Raw genomic sequence first — 14,218 nt, forward strand, 5'->3', positions numbered from 1 at the left:
GATAGTTCACACAAGACTACGAAGTTAGATTTGCTGAACTTTTATTTCCCTTTTTTGGGGTGACTTCCTTTGGCTGTTGAATATTTTTAGCAAGCTACATTTTTGTACATTCTATTACTCCTCTGTCCTAGTTCATATTGATATGAATGCTTCTTGTGTCTTAAAATATCATATGTTAGGGATGACATACTACCTCAGCATTGCCTGGTACTAATGATTTGCACTTAAACCTTGATATGTACTTGACTTCATATTCTTGATTTTAGAGCCTCATGGCAGATTCTATCTTTGTTCTCTGCAGTGTGCTCAATACGAGTCATTGGTGAGAGTGACATCATGCAGGAATTCCTGTCCGAATCGGACGAGGTAAATGACTACTTCTACAGTGACTGTTTACCCTCTTGGCTCATTGTGGGAGAAACAAATTAAAGATATCGACTATGGAGAATGCCTATTTTTCAATCTTTTTCTACGTGTCCTGCTTATCCTTCAAGACCTAGTGCTAGGTCCACCTTCTCTTGGAAGCTTTCCCTGTTATTGAAGTCATCGATTTTTCATTCCACCAAGAACTTTTGCAGTCAGTACATATTAACACGTTGTTGGAATCTCTCATTCTCTAATTTTTATATATATGTTCAGACTGTTTATATTTTTTAGTGTGAGCCACCTGTAGGTAAGAGTTAAATCGTTTTTTAGCTTTATTGAGGTGTAATTGACAAATAGGAATTGTATATATTTGAGGTATACAACTTGATGTTTTGATGTATGTGTACATTGTGATGATCACCATAATCAAAGTAATTAACGTATTTATCACCTGGTTGCTCCTTTATTTCTTCCTTTTGTGGTGCGAGCACTTATGTACAAATTTTAGCAAATTTCAGTATACAATACAGTATTGTTAACTGTGGTCACCATGCTATACATGAGTTCTCCAGAACAAGAGCTAAATCTTGATCATCTTTATATTACCAGTGTCTTATCACAGTGTCAGGCATATTGTAGGTGCTTCATAAATATTAACTGATAAAAGAATGAATATGTAATATTACTGTATTAAGTAGTGTGGTATCCACTGATTATTTTATATGTTTATATTTTATTTTCCCAATTAGATTTTAAGTTTATTACAGACAAGGGCTTATAACAAAGTAATGTTTAGGATGGTTTAGGCAATAAATAGTACTTTTTTTTTTTAATGGTAAATGAAGATGAACTTGTTCTTACATAGTTGTTTCTCTAATAAAAATGACAAGGTCAGAAATCTGTTAAGGAATGTGTTAATCATCAAAACCAGTGAGAGTGAATGATTTCTTTGAAATTAAGGAGAATAAGTATTGTTTGCTCTTGGCTAGAAGAAGATTGGGCATCAGACTAACTCATATTCCTGAGTTTCATCAATTTCCTTTCAAAGGTGTCATTATTTCAGGATTCAGAAAGGAATTTATGGTACTTCCTGAGCCACTCTAACATGCCTAACCATATAAAATCAGAGAATATTGGTTGAAACTACAGCTTTCAGTTGTCTTCTTATTTGTGAGTTCTGAATGTTTGAAAATAAGCGAAAAATCTCATCTGTGTTTGACCTAGTCTGTTTCACATGAGTTTTCTGTATTAAAATGTGAACATGACTTCAACATATTTCTTTTCTCCCTGTTCATCTTAAAGGTTAACTGCTGCTACACTCTAAAGTCAGCTTAATGGCTTATAAATGTATTGACTTATAAGGTGTCTTTTCTCCCCTTTTCATTGAAACTCACTTACTCTCTATCACACGTTAAGTTGTTGTTTAGCTTGCATGTTACAAGGAGAATGAGGATATACTGGGTCATACATTCTTTTTTTGTGTCTTTCTCCCCAGAACTACAATGGTGTGTCTGACGTAGAGCTGCGAGTAGCTTTACCAGATGGAACAACAGTTACAGTCAGGGTTAAAAAGAACAGTACTACAGACCAAGTATATCAGGTAAAGTAAACTTGAGACAGTAGACTTGACATTGCATGTTTCAAAGCTAAGGAAGATGGATTAAATTAGTTAATACATATAAAGTGATTGAGTATCTAGCACATAAGTTTATTAAATGTTAGCTACTGTTGTTGATGTTGTTATGTTAATGTGAAATTACTTTGTCCTCCTTGAAAGAAAGGTATCCCAGGTAGTAGTGATTCTGATTAGTCCCCTTGCCCCTTTTAATTGTAAGAAAACTTTATAACGCACATGAAAACAGAATAGGACAATGAACCTCTATCTGTTCATCACTCACTTAATCGTCATCAAGATTCTTCCACATTTGCACTATATATCCTTTCCCCACCTTTGTTGGAATATTTTAAACCAAATTCCATGTTATTGGACCTGTGTGTATTTTAGTATACATCTCTATAAAATATAGACATTCTTCCTACATAACCACAAAGCCATTATCAAACCTAAAAAATTAACAGTATTTCCTTGATATTAACTAATAACAAATCGACAATCAAATTTTCCCAATTATCGAAAAAATGATTTTTTATAGTTGGTTGGTTAAAATCTGAATCTAAATAAGGTCTTTATATCACATTTGATTTTTATGTTTGTTTTAAAAAGAGCATTCTGTCTTCCCTTCTCCAACTTTTTTTCCATGTCATTGTGTAATTTCAGAAATTGGGTCTGTGTCCTGTGGAATGTCCCACTTTCTGAGTTTATCTGTTTGTTTGTTTCTTGTATGTATTTGTGTCATTTAGTATGTCTTGCTCTCTCTCGCCTTATATTTTTTATAGATGGAAGTTTTCTCTGGAGGCTTGATTAGATTCAGGTTCAGCTATTTTGATAAGAACACTTCATAATCGGTGCTGTATTCTTCATATTGCTTCTCCTTTGTAAAGTTCTCCATTGATCTTTTCTCAAATGAGTGTATCACCGATGATTGCTCCCTTAATCTGTTGTTTCATTAAGGGTTGTAAAGTGTTGATTTTCTAATTCTCTCATATCTTCACATTTATTAACAAGACTTATTCTGTAAAGAACTTTTTCTTATCAGCTATGGATATTTAGTTATCCTGAAGTACAGTTTTTGATAAGGGAGGGGTAAATATTTCTTTCCTTTTATTGCCAATTTTCAGAGTACAGAATGGTGCCTTAGTTGATTCCAATGATGTCCAAGGAGGTATTTTATTTTTTAGTATTGTGTGGGTTTTTAGGTACACAGCATGATTTAATCAGTAGCATGTACTACCTTTGTGATATTCAAATTGTTTCATCTTTGACCAGTGGAAGCTCCTTCATGTCTGCTCAAGTCTTCTTTTTAAAATTTAAATATATTTTTATTAATTTCAGAGAGGAAGGGAGAGGGAGGGAGATAGAAACATCAACGATGAGACAGAATCATTGATTGGCTGCCTCCTGCATGCCCTCCATTGGGGATCAAGCCCACAACCCCAGGCATGTGCCCTGACTGGGAATCGAACTGTGACTTCTGGCTCATAGGTCAGCGCTCATCCACTGAGCCACGCCAGCCTGGCTGATTCAGTTTTCTTGAAACTAATCTGTCCTATTTATACTTCAGGCTATTGCAGCAAAGGTTGGCATGGACAGTACAACCGTGAATTACTTTGCCTTATTTGAAGTGATCAACCACTCCTTTGGTAAGTGCCTGTGGCTGATATGAAGCTCTGTTTGAGGGTATTTTATTCTAATACTGTCGACTGAAGCTCCCAGAAGCTGTCAGGCTGAAACTATTTTCCTAGAGCAGTGGTCGGCAAACTGCGGCGACTCACGAGCCGCGGTTTGCCACTCTGTTGACTAATGAGTTTGCCGACCACTGAGATAGGGGCTTAATCACAAGGAACAACAACAGCCTGTAATTACTGGAATCGAGAGTCTAGGTCAGTGGTCGGCAAACTCATTAGTCAACAGAGCGGCAAACCGTGGCTCATGAGTCGCATGTGGCTCGTGAGCCGCAGTTTGCTGACCACTGGCCTAGAGAAGAACTTGCAGACCAGGGGAGATGCTGTTTATTAGGATGGATTCCAACAAGCAGACCAGGCAAATCCCATTAAGTCCAAGTCAAAGGATATCTGGTCACTGTTGATCCTTCCCTCTTTTGTAAGTATAAGTTACTTGCGCCCAGGGTTGAAGTGGGATACTTTCATGAGGTTCTTTAAATCAGAGGTTCAAAAGTAATACATTCCAATGAAACAGCCTTACAAAAAGGGGTGGTTCTATTTAGCAACTATTTGTTTTAGTGTGCTTTGTGTTTTTTGTAGATTTTTAAGATTAGTTTTTTGTTTTCAGGAGTTAGATAAATTGCTTAAAAGACATTGCTTTAATGCATATCTTTTAAGTTTCTTTGTAAATAGATGTCCTCTTCCTAGGAAATTTTGTTACATCATGACAAGAAGCTTGCCTTATATATTATTTTATAAAAGCTAGGGATGTTGGTCACACTGGTTGCATTGAAACCACAACGGGGAGGAAGTCTGAGTGCTTGCCCTGAATGACACAGATTTCCTAATTATTTCCTACAGTGTATGGGTCTTTTTCACACCGAACACATACACACACACACACACACACACACACACACACACACACACACAGCTAAGGCCAGAAATGACATAATATTAATTAATCAGATCTTCCTCATCTCAGCAAAAGGGGGAGTTGGTAGGCTTGGGTTGGCCTACTGTCCCAGGTCAATGTAGAATAATTTTGATTCTCCCTGAAGTGGCCATGTTCCTATTCTTGATCTTGCCAACTCCCTACAGTCTAACTAGGCAGATAGAAATGTTACAAAGGATTGAAGGATTGCTAGGGGCACTCTCCCCTCCAGGGAGCACACCCATGCCATTCCACTTTGCCCACTCCTCCCTCCCCCCCCCCCCCCCCCCCCCGCACATATCCCCTTACCTCTAAAGGACCTACGAGACTTGCAGCCAGGGGAGCAGTGGTCCTTGTTTCACTGTCCTAAGTATGTTTTTGCTGCGGTCAGTAAATTCTTGCTTGCTTTTTAAAAACAAAACAAAGGATTGCCAGGGAACCAGGACACTTGGATTCTAATGTTATTCTTCTTTTCTAAACTTTAGTTAATAAATAAAATAGGATATATTAAATCTGTCTTTTGCAATGTTAGAAAGCCAAGTAGCCATCAATCAAAAGAAGAAAACAGCCTTTTCAAAGAAAATCAATATAGAAATTAAAAGTGGTAGAGTTTTATCCTGCTTGTGCATTATTAAAAAGAGGAAGTAACTTTATTCAGAAGACACATTTCACTGGATGAATGTCTTAGAGTTGGGGGTGGGGTGGGGAGAGCCTTTCAACTCTTAACAATAAAAGCAGTTCATTGAGAATTATCACATGAGAGACTCTGAAAGCACCATAGCTGGGTAAGAGGAGAGGCTTGCTTTAAAGATGTTGCGTGGACACCTTTAACTTACTAGATAATGGATCAGATTTATTTTTTTTTAAATATATATTTTATTGATTTTTTACAGAGAGGAAGGGAGAGGGATAGAGAGTTAGAAACATCGATGAGAGAGAAACATCGATCAGCTGCCTCCTGCACACCCCCTACCGGGGATGTGCCCGCAACCAAGGTACATGCCCTTGACCGGAATCGAACCTGGGACCCTTCAGTCCGCAGGCCAACGCTCCATCCACGGAGCCAAACCGGTCAGGGCTGGATCAGATATTTTAATAGACTTTGTAGTAGATGCTGTCTGCAGAGTCGGCATGTTAACTGAATAGTGTGTCATTCAGGTGATAGAATCCAGTCAGTTTGAGCCCGACTGGCCATAGTCATAGTTCCAAGGGATAGATTTGGCTAGACAAATGGTTAATCCTGAGGAAGTGCTCCTTGACAGATCTAAGCCAGGGTTCTAGTTAATGATAATCTGCCATTCTTTATCTGCAGTTTACACTGGGGAAATAAATTCCTTATATATCTTTTCACTCTAGCTTTCTTTGTTTTGTCTTCTCTTTAGTACGTAAGCTGGCACCTAATGAATTTCCTCATAAACTCTATGTCCAGAATTACACATCAGCTGTGCCAGGCACCTGCCTGACCATTCGAAAGTGGCTTTTTACAACAGAAGAAGAAATCCTCTTAAATGACAATGACCTTGCTGTTACCTACTTCTTTCATCAGGTAGGTGAATTGATCTTCCTAGAAAAGCCTGATTTTTTTTTTTTATCCGTTTGTATGTAGTGGATAATTTGCCAATTCAGTGTCAATCCTTGGGTAACCTGCTTTGCCTCCTGAATCTTAGTTAAATTTGTAAAATGTGCTATCCCATTTCACAAAATACAAATAAGCTTAAGAAGTGAAGATATGCTGGAATTTAAAATATATTTATTTAAACAACAGAAAATGAGCATTATGGCTATATACCTTTTAAAATAATTTCTACCAAAACTAAACATTCACAGAGTTTAAAGCATCATATTCATAGAGTTTAAAGCATCATGTAGTTCTACATAAGTTATTATGAAAAATATTAGTTGGTCCCACTTATCTTCATCGCCCCACAAAGGCAATCACTTTCATCTCCTTTAGCTTTGTTTTTTTCTTTCATATTTGCATCCATGTCTCTGTTATAACTTGGTTATATTGCTCCTACTTGATTTTTCAAATTCAGACAGTATCTCTTCATTTCCCACTGAAAAATGAGACTCTAGCTCCATTTTATTCTCCATTTTTACTAATACCTGTACCTTTTCATCTCCTATCTTCCTAATATAGGCATATTACAATATTTATTAAATCAGTATTCAGTGTTTATATTATTACGACTCTACAAATAACGAATTTATAGCAGAGCCCTGTATTGTTGCAATGAGAACATTAGCTGGGAGTCAGAAATCTGGTTCAAGTATAGGCTCTACATAGGGCATAATCTTAGCATAGCTTTGCTGAGATCTGTTTCCTGATCATGTAAGTGGAATCATACAGTATTTGTCTTTTTGTGACTGGCTTATTCACTTAGCATAATGTCTCATTCATGTTATAGCAATGGACCGGATTTCCTTCCTTTTTAAGGCAAAATGTTTCATTGTATGTGTATGTCTCATTTTACTTATCTAGTCATCTGTGGATGGACATTGGTTCTTTTCCCCATCACTTGGCTATTATGAATACTACTAGGGGCCCAGTGCACGAATTCACACCTTGAAAGGAACTGTGGGCCGCGAGGCTGCGGTGGGCACAGGGGCGGGTCTCGGCCCATCCTCTGGGCCCCCGCCTGGCCCCTCCTGCCGCGGCCCCCAGTCCCCTGTCTGCTGGCAACCCTGCTCCCGCCACTGCCGTTTCCCACATGCTGACTGCACCAGCCCCGCTCTCACCCCTGACAGCACGGAGCAATTGGGGCCGGCGCTGTTAGCCTGTGCGAGCAGTTGACTGCTGCCCCAATCGCCGCTCAGGAGCAGGAGGAGGTAGAGAAGCCCTCAGGGGCAATCAGGGCCAGTAGCTGCAGCTCCCACCCGCTGACAGTGCTGAGCGTTCGGAGCCGGCGCTGGGGGCCAGCAATGTGTGTGAGCAGTGGCTCTGGTGCTGGCAGCGGGTGCGAGCACCCGGCTGGACTGCGGTGCACGGGAGCAAAGAATTTTCAGTAACCACCCGAGGCCCGCCCCGATGACAGCGACTGGTGCCCTGCCTTGGTCTGGTGCCCCCACTCACCGCCACCATCCCACCGCAGCCAACGCCCACCATGTTCCGCATGTGCCCCCTGGTGGTCAGCACACATCATAGCGACTGGTTGTTCAGTTGTTCCGCTGTTTGGTCTATTTGCATATTAGCCTTGCAATAGTGTGTAAATCTTTTCAAAATCCTGCTTTTAATATAACCAGATTGAGATTACTGGATTATATGGTAATTCTATTTATAATTTTTGAGGAACTGCCATACTGTTTTCCATAGCAGCTATGTACACTACTTTACATTCCCAACACGGCACAAGGATTCAAATGATTTTTTGCTTAACTAGGTAAACATTTGTGCCATTTAGAAAGTAATATTAACTTTTTCCTCTTAGTTTTTTTTTTTTTAATTTATTGATTTTTTTTACAGAGAGGAAGGGAGAGGGATAGAGAGTTAGAAACATCGATGAGAGAGAAACATTGATCAGCTGCCTCCTGAACACCCCCTACTGGGGATGTACCCGCAACCAAGGTACATGCCCATGACTGGAATCGAACCCGGGACCTTTCAGTCCGCAGTCTGACGCTCTATCCACTGAGCCAAACCGGTCAGGGCTTCCTCTTAGTTTTTAATTATTTTTTATATCATATTTTGATGGTGGGTATTTCATCAATTCCAAGATGCCATCAATTATAAGATGTGCTGTTATTTTATGTGCTGCTAAGAAAGAGAAAAGAGCTACCAATTAAACTGACACATTGGTTGTAAGATACATCCCAATTTTAGAGATAAACTATGAAAAATGAGCATCTTAAAGTTGATGAGATAATAGTGATGATAATGAGCCTTTTCCTTAAAAAAATTAGTAATATTGAAATTCATGGTAGAATGTATTTAAATTCTGGCTAAATCTAGCAGGTTGTACACACATTTAAGCTACTCCTTCCTGAAGGCTTGCTAAAATAATAGTAATGGCATTTTAAAGGCATAAACCTGCAAGGACAAAGAACAGGAAAGGAGATAGTAGCAGATGAGAACTGTCAGCAGTTTTTACAAAATGAATGTTTGCATGAATTGAGAGGAGTTGGTGTTTGGTTATTGTGGAAGAAGAATTGGTGAGTCACATGGGTAGTCAAGCAATATAATCTCTTTTTTTCCCCATCACCTATTTATCCCTTCTATGTCCTCAAGCAGTATAATCTTGATTAGAAGTGAAAGAGGAGAGGAGAGAACATTTTTACTGCCCCTTATGAAAATAGTTGGCTGGGAGGAGGGAGGTAAAGGGGGAGAAAATGGGAGATTTCTGTAATATTATCAACAATAAAAAAAATATATATTTTTAAAGAAAATAAAATAGTTCCCTTAGAGTTGTTGGAGTAGATGTTCACTGACCCACTTCTGTCCTAGGGTAATGTTCAAATATTAAAGTGCTATTCCAAGTCAGATACAGTTCTAGGTATTAGGGATACAAATAACAAATGCAATATTTTCATTTGTTCATCAGAAAAGTCTTTTCTCTTAGCTAAATAACACTTTGTTACATGGGAAATGAAATAGATAGACCAGTATTTGTTTATCCTTTACTTCTCTCCCAGCTTTCCTGTAGTAATTGGTTTAATTTGGCCTGGAGCAGTCACGTCTTTTGGTGGTTAAATAACACACACACAAGTGGTCAGGTTCTTCAGGACATTGTGTGGCCATCCTTACTGAGCATCCTGATCTCTGTGACTAGATTCTCTGTGCCTAAGTGAGCCCTCATTTGAATGGCTAGGATTGGGGAGGAATGGGCATAATCTTTCCAAAAGGCAGTCCCAGGCAGGACATTAATATCCATGTGTGGTTCTTAGAACTTATCAGCTAAATGATGGTGGTAACAATGATAATAGTAACTATCTACACTTTATAAAACTCTTAACCTTTGTTATCTCATTTTGTTGTCTACCTATGAGATAAGTATTATTCCTTTGTTAAAGACTGAGAGGGTTTTAGTGACTTCCTCAAGTGATATACCTAGAAGTTGAACTATTCTTTTGACTTCAATAATGAACTCACTCTGTTATACAAGTTTTTTCCCCTTAAAAGACTATGGGAGCCGAAACCGGTTTGGCTCAGTGGATAGAGCGTCGGCCTGGGGACTGAAGGGTCCCAGGTTCGATTCCGGTCAAGGGCATGTACCTTGGTTGCGGGCACATCCCCAGTGGGGGGTGTGCAGGAGGCAGCTGATCGATGTTTCTCTCTCATCGATGTTTCTAGCTCTCTATCCCTCTCCCTTCCTCTCTGTGAAATATCAATAAAATATATTTAAAAAAAAAAAAAAAAAGACTACGGGAATGATTTCTACCATAAGGAAGTTGGCAGTCTTCTGATAAGAGTTCAAGTGGGGCCGAAACCGGTTTGGCTCAGTGGTTAGAGCGTCGGCCTGGGGACTGAAGGGTCCCGGGTTCGATTCCGGTCAAGGGCATGTACCTTGGTTGCGGGCACGTCCCCAGTGGGGGGTGTGCAGGAGGCAGCTGATCGATGTTTCTCTCTCATCGATGTTTCTAGCTCTCTATCCCTCTCCCTTCCTCTCTGTAAAATATCAATAAAATATATTAAAAAAAAAAAAAAAAAGAGTTCAAGTGGGTGCCAGCATAGAGTTGTCCTTGCAGTAACGCACTGAGGTTAGATTCTGAATGCCCTGGACAAATGATTCTATTTATTCTTTTTTTCTCCCAATGATCAGTTTTTCCTCCTATTAGATTTAAAAATATTTATTGGGGTGGAATGAGGTTTGGAAGGGGATGCATATTTCATTTAGCTGAACCAGGAATTGTTTAGAATAAGTATCTTCATGCTTGTGTCGGGTCCTATTGGGGATTTTTTTGGTTCATGGTCTCAGATTTATCACTTTCTCTGCCAGTTGCTGCTCACCTAGTTTAAGGTCTTGTTTCATTTCGTGCTTAAAGTATGACAACATCGTCTGTCTCTCATTTTATTCTCTCCTTAGCTTAATTCGTTTGACACTCATATACAAATCAATCTTCCTTTAAAAAAATTTTTTTTAATTGCTTATTTTAGCTCCCTACTGTCTTTAAGTCTAAATTCCTGTGCCTGCTTTTTAGGGTCCTTCCTAATCTGTTAACCTATCCCTCCAGCGCATTATCTTTCATTGTCCCTTAACCATGTACCCTTTATTCAGATTAGGCAAATCTGTCTCCTGAATGTATTTAACCTCAAACCCATTCCTGTTTCCTGACTATAGCTAGTAGATTCTTCTGTTCAACGTGGGCCCAACCAAGACTTCCTTGATAACTACAATTAGCAATAAGATCTCTTGTTCTGACTGCATGTATCTTATTATCTATACCACACATTTTTGTTACTTCATTGTTACCTTTAATACAGTGTTATATTCTATCTTTTAATGTTCTCTACTTGTTCCACATATATAAATTAACCAGAGTTTAAATCTCCTAACATGAGAAACCAGATTCCTCATGTGCCTGGAACAATCCTTGAATACATACCAGTCACTCGGTATATGCTGCTTATTCCAGTAAATACATCCAGGTGGCAGAGTGCACCAGTGATGCGATGGTCCATATGCATAAAAGTTATTCTGAAAATAAATCTGTCTGTTTCTATTAAGAATGTACTTGATAATGGTTTTTCTTTCTTTCCTGCCTTTGTTTTGGTGACAGGCTGTCGATGATGTGAAAAAAGGCTACATCAAAGCAGAGGAAAAGTCGTACCAATTACAGAAGCTGTATGAACAAAGGAAAATGGTCATGGTAGGTTATGTCCCCATACTCTCTTTAGAAAATAACTCCTCTTATCTTTTAAACTTGTTGTTCCAATCTTCTTTGAAAGATGTTGCAACCTGGTCAGTGGCTTAGCTAATTTTTAAAAAGGAGGGGGATATAGGCCTTGACATAAAGTCCATTCTGTTCCTCTATTTAGCACATAAAGAGCTTATTTTGTTATATATAAATATGTAACTTTATTATAAATAATAACCAAATGGAATTCTTTTTGATAGAAAAAAATCTAAAATAAAGATGTGCAAAATATTTAATATGATAAAAATAAGATTCCGTAAGAATTGATACTAGGTTTTTTACATTAGAAATTATTTTCGTTGTGATTTAGCGGTGGCAAAATCATTTGTTTTTATAACTTCAATCTCTGCAGTTGCTTAAACATTTATGCACAGTAGTGCTTTTGGTTAGTATCATATGCTAGAGCTGTACTGGTCAATTCGATGGCTACCATCTTCATGTGGCTATTTAAATTTAGCTTTATTTAAATTAAATAAAATTTAAAATTCAGTTCCTCAGATGCATTAGCCACACTTCAAGTGTAGAGTAGCACATGTGGCTAGTAGCTACTGTATAAGACAGCTCAGATATAGAACACTTTTATTATCACAGGAAGTTCTGTTCAGCGGGCTGCCTAGAATACGCCTTAAATGTTTTAAAATTAGTTTTTAATTTGTATCTGCCATATATACAAGGATGGAAATTGTCACAAATAAAATTTGTAATGAACACTTATAAAACTTCCACTCATAGAATTTTAAAATTTTTTTCTTGGCAAATTCACATATAGTTGAAATTTTTCCAATTATAATTTTTCATGATTTCACACAAGGCAGTAATTGCTTTGGTTATGATTCTTATAAATCACTAGAATTTCTTTGTACCTTCTGTGCACTTTTTATGAAGGGATCTTCATCTACCTAAATTAATTGGGTTGGAATAAGAATATACAAATTAGCCATGAGCCTTAGCCCATAATCTTATGTCTAGCAGGAATAGTTATTTTCTCACTTATATGATGAAAAATAAATTGCCAAAGATCCAGAAACTATCTATAAATGTTCTACATATCAATAGACTAAAATAGGCAACAAAAAGTATTTTAAATAGAATCAAGTCTATTTGTAGAATTTTGTTTAAGGGAATTTTAAAATGTGGGAGATAGGATCTTAAAACTCAACTTCCTGTTCTTTAAAATAATGGCATTGTCTTTTACATATTAATGCATGATTCTGACCAGTACATCTGCATCTTTTTGGTGAAAAGGGCCAAATACTAAAGGACCATCAACCTCTGCAGTAGTTCTTTGCCTTTTCCAAAGCCAGTGGAATTAAATTAACTTCATAAGGGCCTTTGGTAATACCAGTATTGGTATTTGGTAATACATATTGTTTTTTTGCACATGTAGTACCACTCCAAACACGCTATCATCCATTTATGCATTTTACCAGAAGTACTTGTTGAGCACCGAATGTGTGCCAGGCACAGTATGAGGTGCTAGATAGTCCTGGATGTGCTATTCCAAGTCAGATACAGTTCTGAGAGAACTGTATCTTAAACTCTGACTTGGAAGATTATACCTCTCAATCCATTCTATGGCAAAATATAGAAAATCTGAATTTAACAAGTATAGTAATCTATTATGAATCACCTGTTAAGAACTCGAGTGCAGTTGGACCACTGAGGTGTTTTCCATGGGTCATTGGAATCGAGTATAAAATATGCTTAAACATTTATGGAATTCTATTGTCTTGAAAACCTAGTGCCAACATACGAGTGTATACTAGCCCCATAATACCATAGTCAGATTTTAAAGAAAATCCCACCAAAGTTTGAATTTTATTTAAGTATTAGAGGCCCAGTGCACAAAATTTGTGCACTGGTAGGGTCCCTAGTGGCTGCCTGCCAGGGCCTCCCTCCCTTCCCCCGGCTGGCCCTACCCCCTGGTTGAACTCCTGGACAACCTCCGGTTGAGGGGACAATTTGCATACTACACTTTTATTATATAGGATAACTTCATTTGTTCAAGTAGTAATGTTCAAAGACATTAACTTAGTTAGTGGTCATGGTCAGTACATTGAAACTTCAATTCAGATGGACCCTTCAGAGCCCATAAGTCTTGCTTGATACCATTATCTATAGCAACTTAGGATGCTTGATAGGCCTAAGAGTAGGTCAGATCACTGAGAACCTCAACAATTCAACAGACTTCTCAGTTCTAGTTTCTTTTCTATAAAATGGGATGTTCAGATTGCCAGCTATCACATAGAATCTTAAGAAATACTCCAGAATTCTTAGATAAATAAGTAGATAAATAAGTTTTGTGTAAGTTTCCTTGTTTTCCAAATACAGAGGAGAGCTCATATCTTTGCCATAGTTTGTAAGATCCAGTGTGATTTAAAAATAATTTTTTTTTCTACTTACAGAGTTAGATTTGGATGGTTGAGAATGTGATGTGCAAGAGAGATTTTATCTTTTTTTTTACTCTTACACAAACAGCAAACATATGGAACTTAAGATTTTCTTATGTTGGAATAGCCTGATTTTGCCATTGTTGACCTGACAAATAAGAAATCTCCGTTAGTGTTTCTTGTTGGGCTGCCAGTTGCGAGTGTATCCACCCCCCCCACCCCCCCGTTCTGCGTGGTTCAGGGTTCAGGTTCAGGATTCAGGCTCTGGAGGAGGCCGCACGCAAATGAAAGAGACTAGACAAGAAAATATTAATTTGGGAATTGGGAGGGGGGACGGCCAGGCGGAAGCCCAAGAGAGGACTACCTTTGCTCTGGCCTTGCTATCCCTTTTACT

At 38.2% G+C, this 14,218-nt stretch overlaps 1 protein-coding gene across 2 annotated transcripts in view; it reads left to right on the top strand.

Annotated features, from left to right (window-relative positions):
- The window catches only part of SNX27 (sorting nexin 27), a 56,719-nt gene that overhangs the window by 31,800 nt on the left and 10,701 nt on the right, over positions 1 to 14,218 (top strand). For both annotated transcript variants that reach the window (XM_080647563.1, XM_080647564.1), the window contains exons 4-8: positions 302 to 366; positions 1,862 to 1,966; positions 3,549 to 3,627; positions 5,965 to 6,128; positions 11,297 to 11,386. In XM_080647563.1, the coding sequence (XP_080503689.1) occupies positions 302 to 366; positions 1,862 to 1,966; positions 3,549 to 3,627; positions 5,965 to 6,128; positions 11,297 to 11,386 (503 nt within the window). The remainder of the gene's footprint in view (positions 1 to 301; positions 367 to 1,861; positions 1,967 to 3,548; positions 3,628 to 5,964; positions 6,129 to 11,296; positions 11,387 to 14,218) is intronic.

The sequence above is a fragment of the Plecotus auritus genome (genome assembly GCF_963455305.1).
Source record: "Plecotus auritus genome assembly, chromosome: 12".
Taxonomy (NCBI): Eukaryota; Metazoa; Chordata; class Mammalia; order Chiroptera; family Vespertilionidae; genus Plecotus; species Plecotus auritus.